This window comes from Lytechinus pictus, chromosome 7, assembly GCF_037042905.1.
Source record: "Lytechinus pictus isolate F3 Inbred chromosome 7, Lp3.0, whole genome shotgun sequence".
NCBI classification, from domain to species: domain Eukaryota; kingdom Metazoa; phylum Echinodermata; class Echinoidea; order Temnopleuroida; family Toxopneustidae; genus Lytechinus; species Lytechinus pictus.
The window spans coordinates 25992518-26014453 of NC_087251.1; the positions used below are offsets into that span (position 1 = coordinate 25992518).

The window sequence follows — 21936 nt, forward strand, 5'->3', positions numbered from 1 at the left end:
CACCTCCTTTTAAATTGGCTTCACCATAATACAGTTTATTCTTTTCAAAAACCTCCATTGAGGCTTGCCTCACCTCCTTTTAAATTTGTAGTACAGTTTATTCTTTTAAAAAACCTCCATTGAAACTTGCCTCACCTCCTTTCAAATTTGTAGTACAGTTTATTCTTTTAAAAAACCTCAATTGAAACTTGCCTCACCTCCTTTTAAATTGGCTTCACCATAATACAGTTTATTTTTTTAAACCTCGATTGAAACTTGCCTCACCTCCTTTTGAATTGGCTTCACCATAATTTGTAGTACAGTTTATTCTTTTTTAAAAACCTCCATTGAAACTTGCCTCACCTCCTTTTAAATCGGCTTCACCATTGTAGTACAGTTTATTCTTTTTTTAAAACCTCCATTGAAACTTGCCTCACCTCCTTTTGAATTGGCTTCACCATAATTTATAGTACAGTTCATTCTTTTTTAAAAACCTCCATTGAAACTTGCCTCGCCTCCTTTTAAATTTGTAGTACAGTTTATTCTTTTAAAAAACCTCAATTGAAACTTGCCTCACCTCCTTTTAAATTGGCTTCACCATAATACAGTTTATTTTTTTAAACCTCCATTGAAACTTGCCTCACCTCCTTTTGAATTGGCTTCACCATAGGTTGTAGTACAGTTTATTCTTTTTTAAAAACCTCCATTGAAACTTGCCTCACCTTCTTTTAAATCGGCTTCACCATAATTTGTAGTACAGTTTATTCTTTTTTTAAAACCTCCATTGAAACTTGCCTCACCTCCTTTTGAATTGGCTTCACCATAATTTATAGTACAGTTTATTCTTTTTTAAAAACCTCCATTGAAACTTGCCTCGCCTCCTTTTAAATTTGTAGTACAGTTTATTCTTTTTAAAAACCTCAATTGAAACTTGCCTCACCTCCTTTTAAATTGGCTTCACCATAATTTGTAGTACAGTTTATTCTTTTTAAAAACCTCCATTGAAACTTGCCTCACCTCCTTTTAAATTGGCTTCACCATAATACAGTTTATTCTTTTTAAAAACCTCCATTGAAACTTGCCTCACCTCCTTTTAAATTGGCTTCACCATAATTGTAGTACAGTTTATTCTTTTTAAAAACCTCCATTGACACTTGCGTCGCCTCCTTTTAAATTTGTAGTACAGTTTATTCTTTTTTAAAAACTTCCATTGAAACTTGCCTCACCTCCTTTTGAATTGGCTTCACCATAATTTTGTAGTACAGTTTATTCTTTTAAAAAACCTCCATTGAAACTTGCCTCACCTCCTTTTAAACTGGCTTCACCATAATACAGTTTATTCTTTTTAAAAACCTCCATTAAAACTTGCCTCACCTCCTTTTAAACTGGCTTCACCATAATACAGTTTATTCTTTTTTTAAACCTCCATTGAAACTTGTCTCACCTCCTTTTAAATTGGCTTCACCATAATATTCAGGTATATAAGGTATATTCATTCTTTTTTTTAAAAACATCATTGTTCACTTCCCTCACCTAGATCATTTGGCTATATATAATACCTTTTATTCTACACTATTCTTCCCTTTAAAAAAACCTGATTGTACTCCTGCCTCCCCTGATCTGACATTTGCCTCTCAACGTACTGGAAATAGATACCCTTTTTTCAATATTTTTGTGTTTTTGACACCCTTATCACGTTATACGTAACGTGCCCTCTCTTGAAAAAGACATCCTTTTTACGTGTTTTTTTGGTCGCGCATGGTATCCACTCGTCAATATAAGTGGCCCCCCCGGGCGTACTGTACATAGTGTTATTTTATTATCTCTTTATATCGGAAACTTCGTTTTACCGAATTGCCATGCACTCTCTCCGACGCGTTTGAAGTCTTAGACAGCATGGCATACTACCAGCCGATGGTACACACACGCACACACACACACACGTTATTTGACAACTTGTCTCTGGAGCCAAAGTTCCTCGCATATAACTATCTGCATGCCTGCATGCACGCAGTGTGTATTGAACACGCACGACCACGATCTAATGAATATTCATCGGCGAGACTGACGTCATTTTACGAGTCTCCTTTCAAACTTGGATCATAAGTGCCTACCGTAGATTTACAAAGACATCTCGTCCTTTCAGTGCAGAGTTAATTTCATCGACTTGCAAATCCTCAAATCGGTCAGTATTCAGCATTTTAGAGGCATATCAGTGCTCTTTGATATTTCGTCGTCACTCTTCGCCAAGAATCTAAGGGTCGCCATTCAAAATTAGCTCATGAATATTTAATATGACGTAATAGCAGCTCGCGCTCTCATTGGATGATTTTCACCGACCAGTTTTTGGTCAGTGAATTGGTAAAAACAATAAAAAACAAAAGAAAGTCGGTGAAATTCGGTACAGATGTCCAGAGGCCCTGTCTCGCGGCGCTCTGCTTCGCTCTCTCTCCCGTGCATTGCATGTTTGCTCGGAAAGCAGCCGACAGGGCCTCGACAAGAGGCTATAGCGTTGCTTGCTTGATCGATCGGTCAATCAAATTTAGCGTTGACCCACAAAAAATCATACATATGGGACTGTAATGTCATGCATTGCCGATCTTATGCGACAAATTTATTATCAACTAAAGTATATAATACTTCACAGTGACATCTTTTAAATTTTTTATTTAATATTAAAAAAGTAATAAAAAATATTTTTTATAGAAATATATCCGCAAAATATTTAAACTTATTTACAAGTCACTTATTAATAAAACAGTATAAATAGTTTAACGTAGCGCTAGCGCGCGCTATCCAAAAAACGTTATAAGTACAAAAGTGATAATATGTGTACGTACGTACGTACGTGTGAGATCTTGTGATGATCCATTATTTTTCTCCTTACAAAAATATACAGGTCCCATCTCGCCGGCGCTCTCAGTCGAAATCTACTAAGTAGAGGGAGATCTATACCGCACTGGTCATTGCCTCTGCTCTGGTCAGCTCTGCAGAATTAAAAGCTAAATTTGCTGATGAAAGTCGAGCCCGAGAACAGTCATCGATTCAAGATAAAGACAGACAAGTCACAAAGTCTGACAAAACCATTCTTCGTAGTTCGTGTTCGTCCCAGTTTCACAGCTCAGACTCTGAGCCTCAGTCAGAGTCAGACTCACTCAGTCACACACAGCTGCATGCTGCATCAACAGACTTATCTCACTCAGCTCAGTCGTCAGTCTGTGGTTTATACCGTCCGGTATTATGTAAGAAAACTCACAATTTTAACTAACTCAACATGTTGAACTTTGATCATGTTGATTAGGATCTATTAGTATGTGTAGGATGGGGGGGTCGGCATCAATGGTCGGGTGTTCGGACACTTTATTTTTGAAGCCTTCTGTTTTGTCTTTGGATCACACTAAAAATATTATTAATTCAATAGGGGGCCTAGTTACAAATACAAGTAATGAAGTATAACCTCGTTCATGGGATGAGTGGTTGAAATCATCTTCTATTTTGTTCTATATAAGTTTTTATAATATTTTGTATGGTTGGAACTACCGAACCCCTTACCAAGTACCAAACTAGGATTTTCTAAGCATCGTATCTGTGAAAATATTTATCATTTTTACCTATTTTTCGTCTCATTTGTGCAGAAAATTGAGCAGATCAGATTCCCATGTTTCGATCGGTGACTCCAATTAAATTCGCGTATATCAGCGAACAACGAATACAACCATTTAACATTTGCACCCTTCTTTTGAAACCGACCACCCGTGATATAGTCACGTATTGTATTACCGGACACTATTGTGATTCCGGACGCGCATATAAATGCGTTCGAAAACAATTTCGTACCGTAAGACTTCCGCAATTCATTTTCACAGATCAATACATAGAACAAGATTGCAAAAACAAGGCGAAAAAATCAAATTTCTTCCTTATTTATCTCTAAAATGACAGAAAATGCTTAAAATATCATATAACATAGTTTTGCATTAACAATTGAATGAATTGATATATTTTCTAACGGAAATATGGGCCTGATTTGCCGAATTTCAATCTCGTCGGCTCCTTCGATCGAATGATGAGGGGAGGTGTATTGTGGGTGATCGTCGACGGCTAGTTCTCAAGGTACCGTGCGCGAGGTTTACAGTGAGTAGAGCCGTCGACGATCGGCTGCGCATCGATAGAACTTGATGAGCGTCACGATACGAACGAGCACTGGAAAGTGCCATGAAACATGCAGCTAACCAAAAAATAAAAAATAAATTAAGTTATCAAACACGAATTTATTACCAACATCTGCTCAAATTCGATATAAAAAAAGCAAACAAAAAGTTAGAATTTATTCATGATATGATATAAGAAGAAAAAAATCACAGAAATTTATTCTTACATCATTATAATCAAGGATATCTTTACCCGTCCGGCGCGTCCGGAATCATGATGTAATTTGTCGCGCACGAAAATAATTGTTTTTCGTGGAGGGGTATGTGGCAAGTGCGATGCAAAGAAAATGGTTGGTAAATATAAAATAATTTTATCATATTAATAATTTTCATAATATTTGGAATAGCAAGTGCGAATTTTTCTTGATTGTATTTCCTCTAGTTGTCATTTTTAAAGCACTGAAATAAAGGTGTCCGGCAATAGGATACACTGCCATACACTAAGTTTACGGCCGATTCTTGTCGTGGTGGCGAAATGTTTTAACTCTTCCAAATCAGTTCTATGATTTTAACATGCTAAATGATCGTCTCACTACCACTTCGAGCTCCGGCACATGATTCGACGGATATTTGTTCTAAAGCCGTTTCCTATGGGATTTCTTGGTATGAACAACTGTTTTTCGGTGGGGTTCGGGTCTAGTCAAAACAATTTTGATAAATTCTACTAAATTTTTACCTTTTTCCCCTTCTTTTTGTCTCGTATAATCGCCTACTCTCCTGCGCGTATCGTTTGTAATACGCAATAATTTTAATGCGCGCAAGGTGGTCAGTTTCAAAAGAGGTGGTCGATATGTGGTGGTCTCACTATACTAAAAATTGATGAAACTTCTTACATTTAAATTTTTCCAAATGACTTACTAAAATTGATACCCTAATTCGGACACACAACTGGATATACAGTAGCCTTGGCCTTGGTTTGACTAACTAACGACTTACATGTATTAACAACAATTAGATCAAATCCAGAAATTCAGAATAAGCTTTCTAATAGTAGCCTAACAATATTAGTAGATTCTAGTACATACAGTCCGAAATGAAAGGCGAAACAGATGGGGGGGGGTGGTCTTTTTATTTCGCAACCAGTCAATTTGACTATTTTCACCAAATTGATGTACCGGTACATGTAGATCTATTGGTAAATAGTCTTTCTTTAGTTGGGTATAACGTTTGACAGGACTTAGAATCTAACATTAATCATAGACAGCTTCTCTTTTAGTAGTAGGCTCCTAATCAGCATCTATGCTGATTATAGGATGATATCTGTTTTGTTTTGCAGAATCCTTCCACTCTAGTGATTCAGAGTAGATTTACTTGCCACAGCAATTAGCATTTTCAAGAGAGATGTTGTTTGTAGATGCCACTTCCAAACCTGTGCATGTGCACCCTCCTAAGTGCTGATATCTCATAGTGCCATACCCAGGTTGGAAGAAACAACTTGGCCTAGTTACTTGATATAGGCCAAGTTGTTCCTTCCAACCTGGGTATGGCACTTGTGCACATGCTCAGGTTTAGAAGATTATTTTTGCAGAGTTTTCTCCCACAGTCCAGTTCATGGTTAAACTTCCAGTAAGGGGAGTGCCACTAGGAAGAGCATTGACAAGTGTCCTTCAGTCCTTCTTTCCATTCTATCCAATGATAGACATTGGTATTGCCCAAGTGTAAATAGAATCTCCAGATCTATTTGTCTGCTGATAGGAATTAAGTCCAGGAGTAAGTACACAGCTTCATTTGAGCATCTTTTGGGCAAGCCTAGGACCAGCTTAAAAGAGATTTTGTGCATGATCTAGACGATTTAACGTATAACCGGTGAGGCGATGAACTTGCACTCCATATAGCATTCTATAAATACAAAATGTTTTCCACAGATGGGAGCAGAATGAGATATATATGGAAGAAGACTTTGAGAGCCCTGTTTGGTTCCTGTCAGTGGGAAGAAGGCGCTGTAGCCTTTAGATATTATGTCATTGGTGGGGTCAACTGTCAATGCGAGAAATACAATTCATGATGATTCCAAGGTGGGGATGGTTTGAGCATTCCTTGATTTGAGTGTCCCCCAACTTCCACTGTGTAATCTCAGCTTCTTCCTTCTCTACAATAGCACTTTTGTCTGGATCGATCTTGTAATGCCAGGCGCACAAGTATTCATAGGTGAGATTAAGCATAGCCTGAAGGTGCTGACCAATGCCACATCATCGGTTAAAACTTTATATGGCTCCCATATAAAGTCCTCTTAATGAGCATCCAAGGCTAGCTTCTCGCAACTTCTTGATGAGACCGTCGATTAAAACTTTGTAGAGAGTTGTTGAACTACTAGAATAATATTGAATGGGGAACTTATGCATCCATTCAGCAGAACACTACTGAGGTAGTTCTAATTAAACCTGATATGTAAACATATCACAAAGATTGTTGGAAGATGGAAAGTAAAAAAATTAGACTTTGAACTGAGGGGAGGGAGGATTGGGAATTAAGGTCTTTTAATTTATTTTAAGCACTCTTAATCACAGTAATTGACGTCTATGTCCCACCGGAGAAGGGATAAAAAACTGTTCTCATAAACAAGAATAATCTCAATTTATCAAGACATGATTTGTTTCCGTTTATTGGGATATCCTTGTTTTCTGGGACAATCCCAATTCTCAGACCAGCACCTTGACTGACTTAAAGCTGGTAGTGGTAGGTAGCTCAATGAGAGGTCACTCCATGAAAATACTGAAATCCCATAGCCAATTAGATGTTAGATATAGATAGAACCTTCAGTAGGAGAGTAATTAATGGCTGGAATAGGAGCTATCTGAAAACTTGATACAATGTCAACAGACAAATTCAAAGATATAGAGATTGATACAGTTGTACAGTACTTCCATTCCTTAACTCCTCATGCAGGCTCATGAAGTAGTAATTTTCAGCAGCAATAATCCCACAAGAAGCTGAGTCAGAGTTACAGGCTCAGTCACACCTTCATGTTCATCCTGTATGAGATATTGGAGAGTTTTAGGAGCAGTGAACGAGAATGACGTAGCAGTCTTCTGATCGTTTGTGTCAACGTCGTCGTCTGCCCTTGTTCACTACAGATGCGAATACATAAGATTTCACTCGACTTAATTGTACGTGTACGTACGTCCACGTGAAACAGCGCGATAACCAGCAGGTCATGACACGCTGCCCGACCCGGAAGATCTGGCGTACTATCGCCTGGCGACCCGGTCGGGTGATGCAAAGGTGCAACTTGTGCACACGTGCACGTGCCCTTTCACTTGCTTTGATTATTTTTTACGCGAGTTAGGATATATATTTTGGAGGTCAGAAAGCGATTCCAAATATGATAAACATAGTGCATCGTACAACTTACATTAATTTTGTGAAAAGTCACTGAAAACTGTGTTTTAAAAGGGAAAGGTTGATCTTCATGCTGGGCTTGAACGGTTAAAATGACGTCACTCACGTACACGTCCACTATGATTTAGGAGAACCGCAAAATGGATGTGGCGAGGTTCTCGATTCTGATAGTGGACGTGTGTGAGGACCTGAGGCATATGGCAGGCCAAAAAATGACGTCATCTCGTACAAGTCCTCTATGTCGACGTACCTTTCTAAAAGTGCTCGATGATGATGATGATCTAATTATTATTATCACATTATTTTGTTGATATCATTATACATGTACTTAATTATTAATTTATTATCATTATTGTTATTAGTAGTAATACTATGATTGCTATTTTTACTATAGTATAAATGTATGTATTATTATTTTCTGCCAGATTTTCTTGATGCTCAAGTGATTGTAAGTCAGTGCAGTGCTCTTGATGATGGAGTCTGAAAGCGAAAAGATGGAGTGTTTTGCAGTGTATTCACCTACGAGCCTGCCAGTTCCTGTGAATCTAAGGTGATCTACTGTACTTTAGTTGTGGAATATCTCAAAGCTAACTTCCAACAAATAGAATTTTACTTTAAATTAATATAAAAAAATATTAATAATACCCCATGGCCTATTTTGTTGTTTCCATGAATTCCAAGCTTGAATGAAAATGACTGTTGAAACTGGGTAAAATGATAAATCTAATTTCACCTGAGTCCATTCGAAGTAATCATAAAAGTTTTTAGTCTGACCAACTTATTTTTCTTCCAGTTCCATCCTTATGTTTACCTAAGCTGAATAAATTGTGGTTATGGTGAATCATTAGAACAACACATCACCTCAGTACATCTGTTGATAAACTGGTCCCAAATATGCAATTCATGAATTTCTTTTTACTATTGGCAACACCTGTATATACACGAGTACATGTACCTGTTGACTCGCAACTACCTGTATATTGTAAGCTTTGGGAAAAGACACAAGTAATAATTTTGTGCAATTTCGTCCTGAAGAAAGACATGATAAGTTGTAACTCTTTTGATTCCTTTAGAGTCTTAAAAAGACTTCTATTTTCCTCATAACTCACTATGTGCTTTGAGCAATTTATACAGTAGATGTCATATTATTTTTGTTGTTTGTGAAAAATACATTTAGGCTTATGGTTGATTTTAACCATTGACCCATTTTCAATGCAGCTCGGCACTTCTCCTCCCTTCTCCATTTCCTGAAATGGTGGCAGTGTTTGTTATCTCTTCAGAATCAACGCATGAAGATCTATCCCTAAAGGCAACAATTGTAAATCATGCCAATACGGCAGACAGTTTTGATCTGGGATCAATCACACAGGATAGCAGGTAAATATAAAGGAAGGGTAGAGTCCCTGAGTTTTTTCCCTTTTTTTCTTTCTTTTGAGAGTGCTTATATAGCTGTTGCCACACTGAAAGAGAATGTTTCTTATTTTTTGTACTTTCAGCAATGGTTTCCCCAATCTGCCCATTTAAAAAAAAGAAGCTTTTTGTTGTTTGTGTTTTTTTTAAAAAACTTTTAATGACTAAGATATTAGAGAGTCAAAAGGGGCCTAAGCTTTCGATTCTAGCAAAATGACAAACAAAGTGGAACAACCAAAATATAGACCACAGACATGCAGCAGCAACACTAGAAACAAGGAGACAAAAAGGGCATTAGAGAGTAGTGATGACCAATCAGGTTAGAGAAGGGGATAAAAGCAAAGGAGTAGGCAGACACAAAGGGAAGTTAGTGTAAGTAAGGCCAGTGAAAGACCTAAAGCTAAGAGCAAAAAGGATCTGGAACAAAATAGTGAAAGGGGTATGAGGAAGAGATGAATAACAAGAGAATTAGTGAGAGGTGGGTCAAACAGGTTACAAAGAAAGGCATAATAAACTGGTGCACAAGAGTGGGGAAAAAAGGGAAGGAATGGGGAACAACTGATAAAGTGCAAAAGACATAAGTATATATGATAAAGCATTATACAAACTAAAAGATGAATGTAAGTGTAAATATATATCTATAAGTATATATGTATATAAATATATCCAAAAAGGAATGTATATGAAAAAAAATTATATATATATATATATATATATATATATATGGTGTAACTAGTATTGTAAATCCGCTAGGGGTGAGGGGGGAAAAAAGTTATTAAACACATATCCACCACCTTACAATTATTTTAACTTTAGTTTGAAAAACATAGCCAGACTTATGAAATCAAGATTACTGGTGCGAATATTTTGGTCTCATTTGGGTTTTATTTCCTCCCATGTTTACCCAATTCAGAGCATTCTGCTGGCAACCACACCAAGCCAAAGACTTCACCGTTCCACTGGAAGAACACAGCTACCACCTCCACCTTGATACAGCCAAACAGGAAGCCGATCAGAGAGTCGATCAGGAAGAAACCGAGATGGAGTCTTCACAGACAGATTCTCAAGACATTACAGAATCTCAGGAAGTCACAGACTCACAACCAGAAGCAGAAAGATTGTGTTCCACAGTGGCAACATCTTCAAGTCCTTTTGTTGAAAGATCATTAAAAGACCCCAAACAAAATGAGGAGACTCCTCAGGTAACTGCATAAACTGTTTAAAAATATATGCCCTTGAAAGTGTACTTCATTTCTTTCCCTTATTACTTTCATCTCTTGTTTGTATTTGTATTGTTGCTTTATTCATATTTAAATAAATGTATATTATGTGAAGGAATTAACTATGGAAAAGCATGTGGCATTTTGTGAATCCAATCAGTCTATCAATATCATATTGTATTCTTCTCGCACTACATTTCTTATGCTTCATTTTCTTTTTGCAGTTGTATTTTCTTGCACCACAACCTATTAAGAGAAACATGTTGGAGTGTATTTTAGGATAGGCTGCAATTTCTTTTTTATCTGATTTTCACGTTTATTTCCTGACCCATTGCTTCCTGGAACCAGCAAGTTTGTTTAAAAGGCCTATGGGAGTTACAGAATTCAGTGATCAATGGTTTAATGCGCTCTTATTAATACTCCAAACAGCTCCAAGTTCAAGGAACTCCACACCGCCCTCCTCACCTCTCCCACTCCGCTAGCAAGAAGAGGAAAACAAAACATGGAGAGGACAGTGATGTGGGCACCCCACCTAGCACCAGGAAGCGACAGTCATCAAGGCAGAGGCCATTACTGCCCATGTCATCACCACTATCGTCTAAAGTTGACAAACAAAATTCAGCAAACCCAAAACGTCCTCAGAATCCAGGAGTGAAGAAAGAAAGTGATACAGGTATTTCTCAATCTTTTCACATGACACAAGTTATTTATAAAGTTTAATAATGAACCGAATTGGTAAATTCGTTTTAGAACAAGTAGTAATACACCATTATTTCTACCATATATCTACAATATTTCTGTACCTGGAATTGTTTCAAAGTGCAGTTACTGCATTTCTTTTTACTTTTGCTTATAAATGATTTCTTATATTTTGTTATATGTACTTTTCAAATGGAAAATGAAATAGATGTAAATTGAAAAAAAATTGTCATTCATGAACTGTTGCGTGGATGACCCAGCTTACTCTGTTAGGGTGCATCGCCTACATTTACTGGAACTGGGTGTTCCCACTACAAAGTCTAGGGTAATTGCACAATTCAGTAATTGACAAGTTAACTCTTTGCATGCTGAATTAATTTTTGGGGGATAATAATAATGACAATTGTTGCCATGTTATTTTTTTTAATTCAAGATTTCCATATTGCACCATTGATACTTATTATGTAAATGTTATCCCAAGAACTACTAGTATTGTCTTTTATTAGCTTATTTAATTTGAAGGTAGGGGAGAAAACTAATTATTACGATTGTTGAATTTAATTGTACAAATGTGCAAGATTGCAACATCAGCGCGCAAAGGGTTAATCACATTCATTATTTCCCTTATTCAGAGCCTAGTTCCCGATGGGGTCATACCCTGTGTAACATAGGCAACCACAAGTGCTTGTTGATTGGTGGTCAAGGGCACAGACAGACCATCAGCAGGGATGCAATATGGATGCTCAATACAGGTAATTATTACAGAAATATATTTCAAGATTAAATGGTGAATTCAGAAATATATTTTAAGATTAAATGGTGAATTCTTACAGAGATCCTTGTGTCAGAGTCCATGGGAAATTTACCAGAATTATAACCAGTGAGTTAATGTGGTTCCAAAAGGTAACAGTCTTCCTTCATTTAGAGAGCATAATTATGTTGCAGAAAACCTTTAGTCTAAATTTCCAAAACAGTTTCTTTTTTATAGCCATGCAGTAAACAAGATATAGTAAGATTTAAGCCTATTTTTTGCAGCTGTGTCTTGCTCAGTTTCAAGTGCATCTGATCCCATGACCTTGTAGTGATGCCTTTTGTCAACCACACTTGAAATATAATAACTGTGGTAACATTGTTACACTATTTAGTAAAAAAATACACTCTATGTCATTGCCACAAATTGAGTTCAGAATTTGACAAAGAATGATATCTGAGTATTCTAAACTTAAGTTCAGAATCATATAATTGTGATTATGATGATGATGATAGTAATGATATTAGTAAGATAATTGTAAAAATCATAAGTGTGTGCAATGTTCCAAGTGGTCATAACAATAGTAATACAATAATTATTCACATGGTAACTAACATAAAATTCAGATTATATATTGAATATATTAATTTTTATCAATATTTTTGTTTCTTTCTGTTCCATTGTCTTTGTATAAATCTTTATTTTATCATTACAAAGTGAATCTGATCAGGTGAGAGAAAAAGTCTGTAGACCACAGTTATTAAGTTGAATTTGTTCATACCTTGCAGCTTTGGCAGAAATAATATTACCTACTATTGTTCTGAAATGTATACTTATGTATTTTAAAAATGATTGATTGATTCCTCTTTGTTATATTGTGTTTTATTTCATTTGCCCGATAAACCATTAATATTAATGTAATAGTATGAGTGTTGCATGACCCTCAAATCCCTAATTTTCATACCTACTTCCCAACAGAAACTGGTGGCTGGACCGTGCCAGAGATAGAATCATCTTCTGACAAGTTCCCCTCCCGCATGGGTCACACTGCGACCTTTGACCGTGACCTTAACAGTGTGTTTGTCTTTGGGGGATCCAAGAACCTTCGGTGGTTCAGTGACATGCACATCTTGGACCTTGCAACGATGAAGTGGTCACTTGTTGAGGTACATTTTGAATCAAGGCCTAAATGATACTATGTATACTTTCAATGATCCATTCTGTTCTTCAGAGAGCTCAACATAAAAATTCCTTTTATTGACTGTTTTGGTGTTGCATGATTAAAATGTGAACACATTATTATGAGAAAAGTAAGGGCCTTACTCTTTTTGTTTACGACGTCAAGGTAAGCTCAAATTATGATAAATTAGTGACTTGAACTTGAAAACCAAGACATCCCTTGCCTGAGTGCATTGGAAAGATCATAAATATGTGAAAAATAGCTCTTTTCCCCAATCCATAGATTAGATAATTGAGTAATATTTACTTTGAATAGATATATTTTACCTCGCGTTTCAAATATTATGCTAATAACAGCCTTTTTGTTTTAAAATGATATGTCAGGACAGACAAGTTCTTTTTTTTTAATTTGAAAATTGCACAAATATAATAATATATCTGTAAAGCGCTTAGACACGTCGTTCCGATGTAGTAAGCGCTAAATAAAAGCGGATTATTTTTAAATGGATAGGGTATAAATTATGTAGTTGTGAACCATAACTGATAATTATACCTTCTTTTCCTCCTCTACCTCAGGCTGCTGGTGAAGCCCCTACCAGAGCATATCACTCTGCAACGTTCTTCCGCAATGAGCTCTATGTCTTTGGCGGTGTATATCCTAACCCTGACCCACAACCTGATGGATGTAGTAATGATGTTGTCATCTTCAATCCAGGTGATTCAACAAGAACTACGAAAGAATACAAATGTTTTTGTCATCATTGTCAGGTTTAAAGCTGAGGATGTAAACCTGCTGCCTACAAGATCCAAGTGGTCCCTGTTCAAAGCCTATTGCGATATGAGAATTCAGTAGTCAAAGGGCCAAGGAGGTTTATGGACTATATTGTGGGGTTAGGCCTGAAAAGGATTTTGGTTTGGGAGGATACTAAGTAAAATGAAAATAAAAAGTGGATAGAGAGAGGAGTATAAAGAGAGAAGTAGTGTCAATGTGAAAGAGAAGAGAGAGACACATGCAACAGGAACCAGAAATTCTGGTATCCCTTTATTCTTGTCAAACACACTGTATATTATACATCCTGCTATAAGAGTTGTAGTTGGATGTATTTTACAATTTTATGTTTGTCTTTTTTTTCCTTTGTAGAATCAAAGAGTTGGTATAAGCCAGTAACCATGGGAACCAAACCTAAACAGAGATCAGGGTGAGTTTAGATCATATTGTCATTTCATACAGAAGCAGATGCCATCTTTAATTTTTTTTAAGATGGCACAATCATCTTGAATACCAACATCTTTTTGCACTCCGAAACTACTCTTACCGGTCCAGACCCTTTTCCCTGAATCTAACATTTTGTATCGTGTAGTCTAATGCCCTCTTGGATGATGAATTTTTCTACTATTTACAACTGATGATATGCAACAGAACAAAAGTATCATTGTATGCATCATAGCATTTTTCCCAAAGATCAAGTAACCATCATTGTATTACACACACCTTATTTTCTAATAAGGTATTTAAATAAAATAAAAATGCTCTATGCATTAGCCTACTTTATATGGAACTCCTGAGAGCTCCCAATTAAGAAAATGTCATAGCATTTTACCTTCCTTTTTATTTGAGCTATATTTGTATATGAATTTATTTTCAGCCATTCTGCCACACTACTTGGAGATCAGCTGGTTATCTTTGGAGGCTGGGATGCTCCTATATGCTACAATGATCTTCATATATTGGACCTCTGTGAGTACCCTTATCTAGATTATTTTAAAACATGAGATGGTATATTATTTTGGAACTTTTAGATATATGATTTACCGTTAATGAATTTATACTCTTTGAAAATAAAGCTCATTGTCTTTAATACCAGTACCCTAATTGTTGGCATGAATGGACACATTCAAGATTTGATTTAGCATAAAAGGGGTCTCATTTGACCTGGTTACAATCCTTATCATAACACTTGTGTTCTTTGGCAAGAAATGGATCCTCATTTGACACAGTCTGGCAAATTAAATTACTTAGTTGTCATTGGATTAAGTCTATTTAAGAGTATTATATATATTTTTTCAAATCAAATAATTCTATGTGAGATGGACCCATTTTGTATTGTATTGCAACAGTCATTGATTGCATAGTTCTTCATTGTTGGCATCTTTCTTTCTTGCAGGTCTAATGGAATTTACATCCCCAAAGATGATTGGCACACCACCTTCCCCAAGGAGGTAAGTATATAGAAATAGAAATATATGATTCCACAGGGGGTGGAGAATGTGCATTCCCTATGTACAGACAAGCCTGAATCCAATGACTGGGGTACATAGGTCTATAAAGCACTTTGATAAAGTCAGATGATGATTATGACATCCTTTTGTTCCACACTGTTAAAAGGATTTAAAGAAAATTTCACAGAAATATGGAGTATGACTTTGTATCATTTAAATGATAGTATATTGTAATATTTGAAAGCCTTGTGGAGTGCCTCCAATTTTTCTATTCTTGTCTTTTATATATATCTGTCTCTGTAACAGCAACAAGACTTATTATTGAGATATGGACATAGTAAAGCACAACACATTTCCAATAAATAGATAATAGAAATATGGTTCTTTATATTTTGTTTCCTTTTTTTTTTGTTAAGCATAAAAGGGAGTACATCATTATGGTATGATTTACACATAAGTCAATTTTGTTTGTTATTACATTATGTTCTGTGTCATGAATCAACATGTAAGTTATAAAAATAATTATTTTCTTTCTTTTCTCTTCAAGTTGGCATGCCTCCATTGCTTTACCTGGTAATAAGGTTCTTATTCATGGAGGATACAATGGAAATGAAGCCTTATCTGATTCATTCATCTTTCACCTTGGTGAGTACATACCCACCCTTATCCTTATTAATATAAATTCAGTTTGCATGAATAAAGTCCGAGCTGCTAATCCTTTGTATAGAGAGTCTTTGTGTTATTTTGATCAAAATGCACATAAGGAAATAATTGGTATCAACATTTTCCTTAGGAATTGTCATTGACACTTTTAGAAAAGGTTTATGTCATAAATGACATGACATTCATTCATTATAATCTGTAAAAGAATAAAAATGAAACAGTTATGAATTTGAGCTAGGACCGGAATTTGCCTTGGATTTGTATATGAAATCACATTGTTTTTAAAGCAATTTGGGGTCTTAATTGCACTTAAATAATGTTGCATAATTCAAGTATTGGGTACCCAGGCATCACCTAAAATTTCAAGTAATTTTAGGGATTCTAGTAATCCTTATAGTAATTTTAATTGACTTTACCTCAGGATTCAATTGTCATTTGAAGGTAAATTTTTAATGAAATATCCCTTTTCTTTTTCCATTTCAAGATACCTATACTTGGAGCGAGGTGAAGCTGCACTCCCGTGTGCCAGTAGGGATCAGAGCAGGCCATGCCATCACATGTTACCATGGTAACAAGAGTGCATCAAAAGACGAAAAGGAAAACCATATGCCCTTGGTGGAGTCTCTTGCTATCTTTGGTGGAGGTGATAATGAGGATAATTTCTTTGGTGATCTGGTCCCATTCAGCTGGACATATTCAAATTTCTTAGATTTCTAAATACTTTATTGTCTACCTTTCAGGTTTATTTCACTGTTAACTGCTTGTTTTTTCTTTCCTTTTTATTTTTTGATCATCTGAAATGTCATTCTCTTTCAACATATGTTTTGGTTACCATTGTTATGTATATGATTTTTCTATTTTCCTTGTCTGTCACATTCCATTAAGTGTTTTGTTATTCTTTGAGTCATGGGTGGTTTCCTTATTCTACACTTGTGCATTTGTATATTATTTACTGGTGTTACTATTTAGTTTGTATAAAACTTTAATCAAAGTAGCTTCACTATTTACTTTTCATTATTAGTAAAGTATTAACCTTGGAAATCTTGATTTGTTATTGGCTGTCGATTCATTGGTACTATTCTACTATTTGTGCCTTAATGAGCCTTTTCTCATGGATTTGGGTCTAGAAAAATTGAATGCTCATCTTGGGCCTGTAATACAAAAAAACTCAGATGATTTGCAGGTTTGATTGCAAACAGTGACAAATGTTATCAAGCATAAAAGGTAACCCTACTATCAAGTGCTATTAAAGCGATATCGTACAGGCTCAGAATAGAGGAGTACTGTCAGTTGGATTTAGGTATGCTGCCCTATACTGTTCACTTTATGCTGATGTGTCAGTTACCATGTCCCACAATGCATCATTGAATGGATGACATGAGCTTGGTGTGATTAATATTGACCTGTCTATGTGTATGTCTTCATTGAGAGATGTATGGAATCATCACAGCTGTGATATTCCATATGAGTAGAATAACCTGCCTATAAAGTGTGAAATGGTAGCTACCTTCGTTTGAAAATGATCAAAGATTTTCACATTGAAACGGATTCATGAATATTCATTACTTTGATCAGTATATACTCAGGCATTGACTAATTGTGTTTTGTGTGTTTTTACCTCATTATGTGTGTTGTCATTAAATAATATGTACATATGTTGTGTGATTAGATTAATATATCTATTCAACCAATCAATCCGTAATAGTGATTATTACATGATACAAATAAAATGTAAACCTTAATATATTTTTTATAAACTCCCCCAACTTTGTCATCAGAAATTCACGCTTGCACCCAGGGTTTCATAAAGCTATTAGTAAGTTACACATATAGTGATCTTTTCTTATGCTAAATGATGTACCCTAAAGGCTTGGTCCCACTTCACTTACGGATGCAAAGCAAAAGCAATGCAAATTTTTTTAAATCTTGCCATCCGTTGGAAAACGCTATGCATCCGTTGTGTACTCATTGCATATGTGTTACATATGCTCTATATCCATCGAGCATCCGTCCACTGTGATTTCATTATTCGCCAAATGTTTTCCATTTGTGGAGCGGATGAAAACGGATTGAGCCAGCCCAAAATTTTGCTTGTCCATTGTATCCTTTATGCATACGTTTCGTGTCCGTCGGCCAGTGGGACCAGGCCTTTAAATGAAAGAATTCCAATACAGAAATATCAGATTCAAAGTGATTTAGATTTGGCACCAAGAAAAGGTCACCAGATTACATAAGATCTAATCCCCCCCCCCCCCCCCCCCCCCGTAGATGGTGACATATTTTATAGCAATCTACCATTCCATTAGTTTCCATGTCAAGTGTTTGTAATAACTAATATCTAGCATTATGAATCAGATGAAATTATAATTCTAATGAAATCACATTTACTATTGAGTGCCACATTGGTATTATTTATTTGTGGAGGTAAATATCTGCCACAGATTGTAAATAGTCGTATGTAATTAGTGGTTGGTCACACTATCCTTGTAATCGTTTGTTACGATTTTCTCTGTAAAATTTTCAGAAGAAAATGTCTTAGACATAGTTTTGTATATTTATTGTATAACTGTGATTGGGTTTTGGCAAATAATAAAATGACTGATGAATAAATGTGTGATATATTCCATGTGCTCATTGTAGTATCGAGTCAATCATATAGCACGTTTTCTATGATATCGAGTTGCCAGATATGTCACATGTTGTTGCCAGAATAATATTTTCTGGCTTGAGTGAGTTGAGACGAAGAAAAGAGCGATATCCCACCTAACAGTCAAGTAATTTACTGAAACTTTTGATGCACAATACACTTTTCAGTCTAAAGACATGCAGAAAACCTATAAACACTTTATGAATGTTCTCAAAGGGTTTATTTTCCTTGATCACTTTGTGTTCCAGTTTAAAGGGGTGAAAATAATTATATCTAAATAAATGGAGTAAAACTCACCAAGCAAAATTTTGGAAATGTCATCAAAATCTGGTAACAACTAACAAAGTTATTGAATTTAAAGTTAAGCAATGGGTTTTTTTTTAAGTCATATGCACATCATGAATATTCATTAGATTGGCTTATGATATCTTTTCCCCACTTTCCTTTTTCTTGTGTTATTACATGAAATCATTTCAATTTTCCATACATATGTAAATGATATGTTTCCCTAATATGTTGAAAAATAAGTTGCAAATATCTAATGCATTGAATCAGAATAAAATATAAAAGCACCTCTTGGGATATAGAATCACCAGTAGATTTGTCAGAAAAGTGGATGTAGGATTTGGATGACAATCCAGCATAATGTTGTCTTGCCCTCTCATTTGAATGTATAGAAGAAAATACATCCAAACACATTATTTTGTGAGTGGATGGATCTTTATTTTTTTTTTAAATATATATATATATATATATTTTAAGGTCTCAGAAGGACATCGAGCACTGTGTATATACACAGAGTGCTCGATGTCCTTCGCAGGGAGAGCTTTGAATAATACAAGTTCCCACGGTTGACTGTAGGTTCATCAGATTTATTGCTATTCAGTTTCACGCAACCTACATGAGGTGCAATCATCAGGCAACTGATAAAGCTTTTCAATACCATTTCTCTATATATATGTTCAGTAATTAAAGAAAATGTATATATAGATATAATTTTCACAGTACAGTTGATATTTTATAATGATTTATGTACATTATTCATTCTGTTTAAAAAAATATTTGCCTATTATGTAATATTGAAAAAAAAATTATTATACTTGTATATACTTTGTTTTTGTTTTGAAATGTGGAAATAAAATAAATCAAATCAATTGGCGTGCTCAAAGCATGGGTGCGTAACATCATAGAACGCACATAGTGGGCGCAGGTGACCAGTGCACGCTGAGGTTTTTTTTCCATCAATTTTGAATGCTTTTCAAATAATTAATACTCCGCGATGGGTGGTTTTTGATTAATTGAAAAATTTCATATGCTGCTATGGTGTTACGTGCTTGGCATGCCAATTCAATGCGTTGTTCGATGGTATTGATGAAAAGCTTTATCAGTTGTCTGATGATCGCAACTCATGTAGGTTGCGTGAAACTCTGAGTTGCAATAAATCTGATGAACCTATATATATATATATATATATATATATATTCACGAATCTTCCCTGAAGAAGGTAGATGTCTACCGAAAATTTGGAGATTGAATAAAAGAACTTAACTGTTGGCACTTCAAAAACTGCATTACTCGTGAATTTGTTTCGCATTTCTGATGTCTTATTATTATTATTGCCAATACGTGGAAAACCAAGATGCCTATATATATATATATATATACATTTAACACCCTTGAGGTGTGCGTATGAAACATAATGAGATGAGGACAACTCAAAAGATGACGCAGGAAACCATTCTTAGCTTTCGTCTTTATTAAAACTTCGTCAGAAGCGGTGTGAAAAATACAAGGGGATACATCCAAGTTTGTCTTGCACATCAATGAATTATCAAGTTGAATATATTCCATAATCTTATTAGACAGATGAATTAATGGTGAATGAATGTTGAATATATGCCATAATCTCAGACAGATGAATGAATGATGATGAATTTATTTATTCATTCATCTGTCTAATGAGATTCTGGAATATATTCAACTTGATGATAATGCAAGACAAACTTGGATGTTGTATCCCCTTGTATATATATATATATATATATATATATATATATATATATATATATATATATATATATATATATATATATATATATATATATATATATTAAGGCAATAACAGCAAACACTGACTGGTTTGCCTATTAAAACAGCAATGATCAGAAGTTATTTTTTTATAGAGCTGTCAGTGTCATCATACAGAATATTTGGTGGAGATCAAAATTTTGATCTTGAATGAATCAAGTTATTCAGGTAACTTTTCAATTTTACATTATCAAAAAAATTGGAAAACTCTGAAAGTATATAGAAATTGTTAGTGCATCTTTTATTTTTACAATTGAGTCACTAGATCGTTGTCGTCGTCGTTGTATAGATCTAGATCATAGAGAGTAATATCTATATCATCTAGATCCAGTTTGAGTTGGTAACATTCACATATGGCATTCCATAACATTCAGTGATTTCGATATGATGATTGAACGCACGTGAATGACGGAGCCGGAGAGGAAAATCCACAAAAATGACTTCCAATCAAGAAGATAAATCTTTGATCGAAACTCGACCGATTGGATCGTCACAGAGTTGTATATCTAAACCAGATGGATCAGCAGTATTCACTCAGGGTAAGAATTCTGCGCGAATAGACTGTAATGTGTTTAAATCGAGTTTAATTAGACCGGCTGCTGCGTGAAGTCTATCCCCGAGTCGATCCGTACATTTTTGGCGGAGCACACCTTTCATCGTCGCCTGCGCTTCGGGGAAGGTGACGATGAGCTCCGCCAGCAGAAAGTACCACCCTCACATAGAGATGCACAGCCACGGACCGATCCACCTGCACCTGACGACTGATACGTTTAGGAGGTTTATTTGTTTGTATCAATCGCACAAGCCAAGGTCCAAGGAATGACTGCATGCAAACTCGGTTGGAAGTTTGGAACACCATTTCCTGCCGACATGGCCGATGTTAGATCTAAGTAACATGTGAAAATAATTATGATCAATAAATTACCACGTTTTCAATTTTGACAAAATGATTAGATCATTACTTAGCCTAGGTCTATCGGAATCTGATTTTGGAGTAACTTTACAATCCAATGTCATAATCGATTATGGGAGCATGGATGCACACTGTACTGTCTGTAGTAGTGTTAGAACAGTGTAGAACGAGGCATCAGTTCATGACATTTGGATTCTAAAAGGTCTAGGTAAGCCCACTCGTCATCCCCGACCATTTGCCAAACAGCAAAAGGTAGGGGATGGGACTAGAGGTATGGTTGGACCTACCCCTTATCGACCACCTAACGTTAAAATCATGATATCGACACATATATTTATCAGATTTACCTAAAAAATCACCTATTTAGAGCAAAAAATTCCGCAGATTCACGTCATCCAACTTCGACATCGGCTCGACCGCTATCAGTATGGAACGCCGCGATGTACGAAAAGCTTGTTTTTTCGTAGACCAAAAGCTTCGGTCTCTGTTATGTTGGTTGTTCAGCTGAACTCCGTTGGCTTCACTCACCAAATACAGAGACCGAAGTTCTAGCGCGATCTGTACAGGGGACTCAATGGCCATATGTTTATGTACTTAAGATCGGATAAAACGGGGAA

At 35.7% G+C, this 21936-nt stretch overlaps 1 protein-coding gene across 2 annotated transcripts; it reads left to right on the forward strand.

The window, feature by feature from the left end:
* The first annotated feature begins 1906 nt into the window (after positions 1-1906).
* Positions 1907-18281, forward strand: LOC129264659 (uncharacterized). Of its 2 annotated transcripts, none has more exons than XM_064102352.1 (14): positions 1907-2164; positions 2879-3221; positions 7955-8079; positions 8748-8906; positions 9853-10141; positions 10589-10832; positions 11491-11610; positions 12588-12775; positions 13365-13503; positions 13930-13987; positions 14435-14526; positions 14954-15008; positions 15556-15653; positions 16156-18281. In XM_064102352.1, the coding sequence occupies exons 3-14, from the start codon at positions 8000-8002 to the stop codon at positions 16386-16388; spliced, it is 1755 nt and encodes a 584-aa protein (XP_063958422.1). In that variant the 5' UTR covers positions 1907-2164; positions 2879-3221; positions 7955-7999; the 3' UTR covers positions 16389-18281. The 2 variants fall into 2 exon arrangements, with proteins under 2 accessions (XP_063958422.1, XP_063958421.1); XM_064102351.1 differs by lacking the exon at positions 1907-2164 and adding an exon at positions 2363-2608.
* Positions 18282-21936: the final 3655 nt, after the last annotated feature.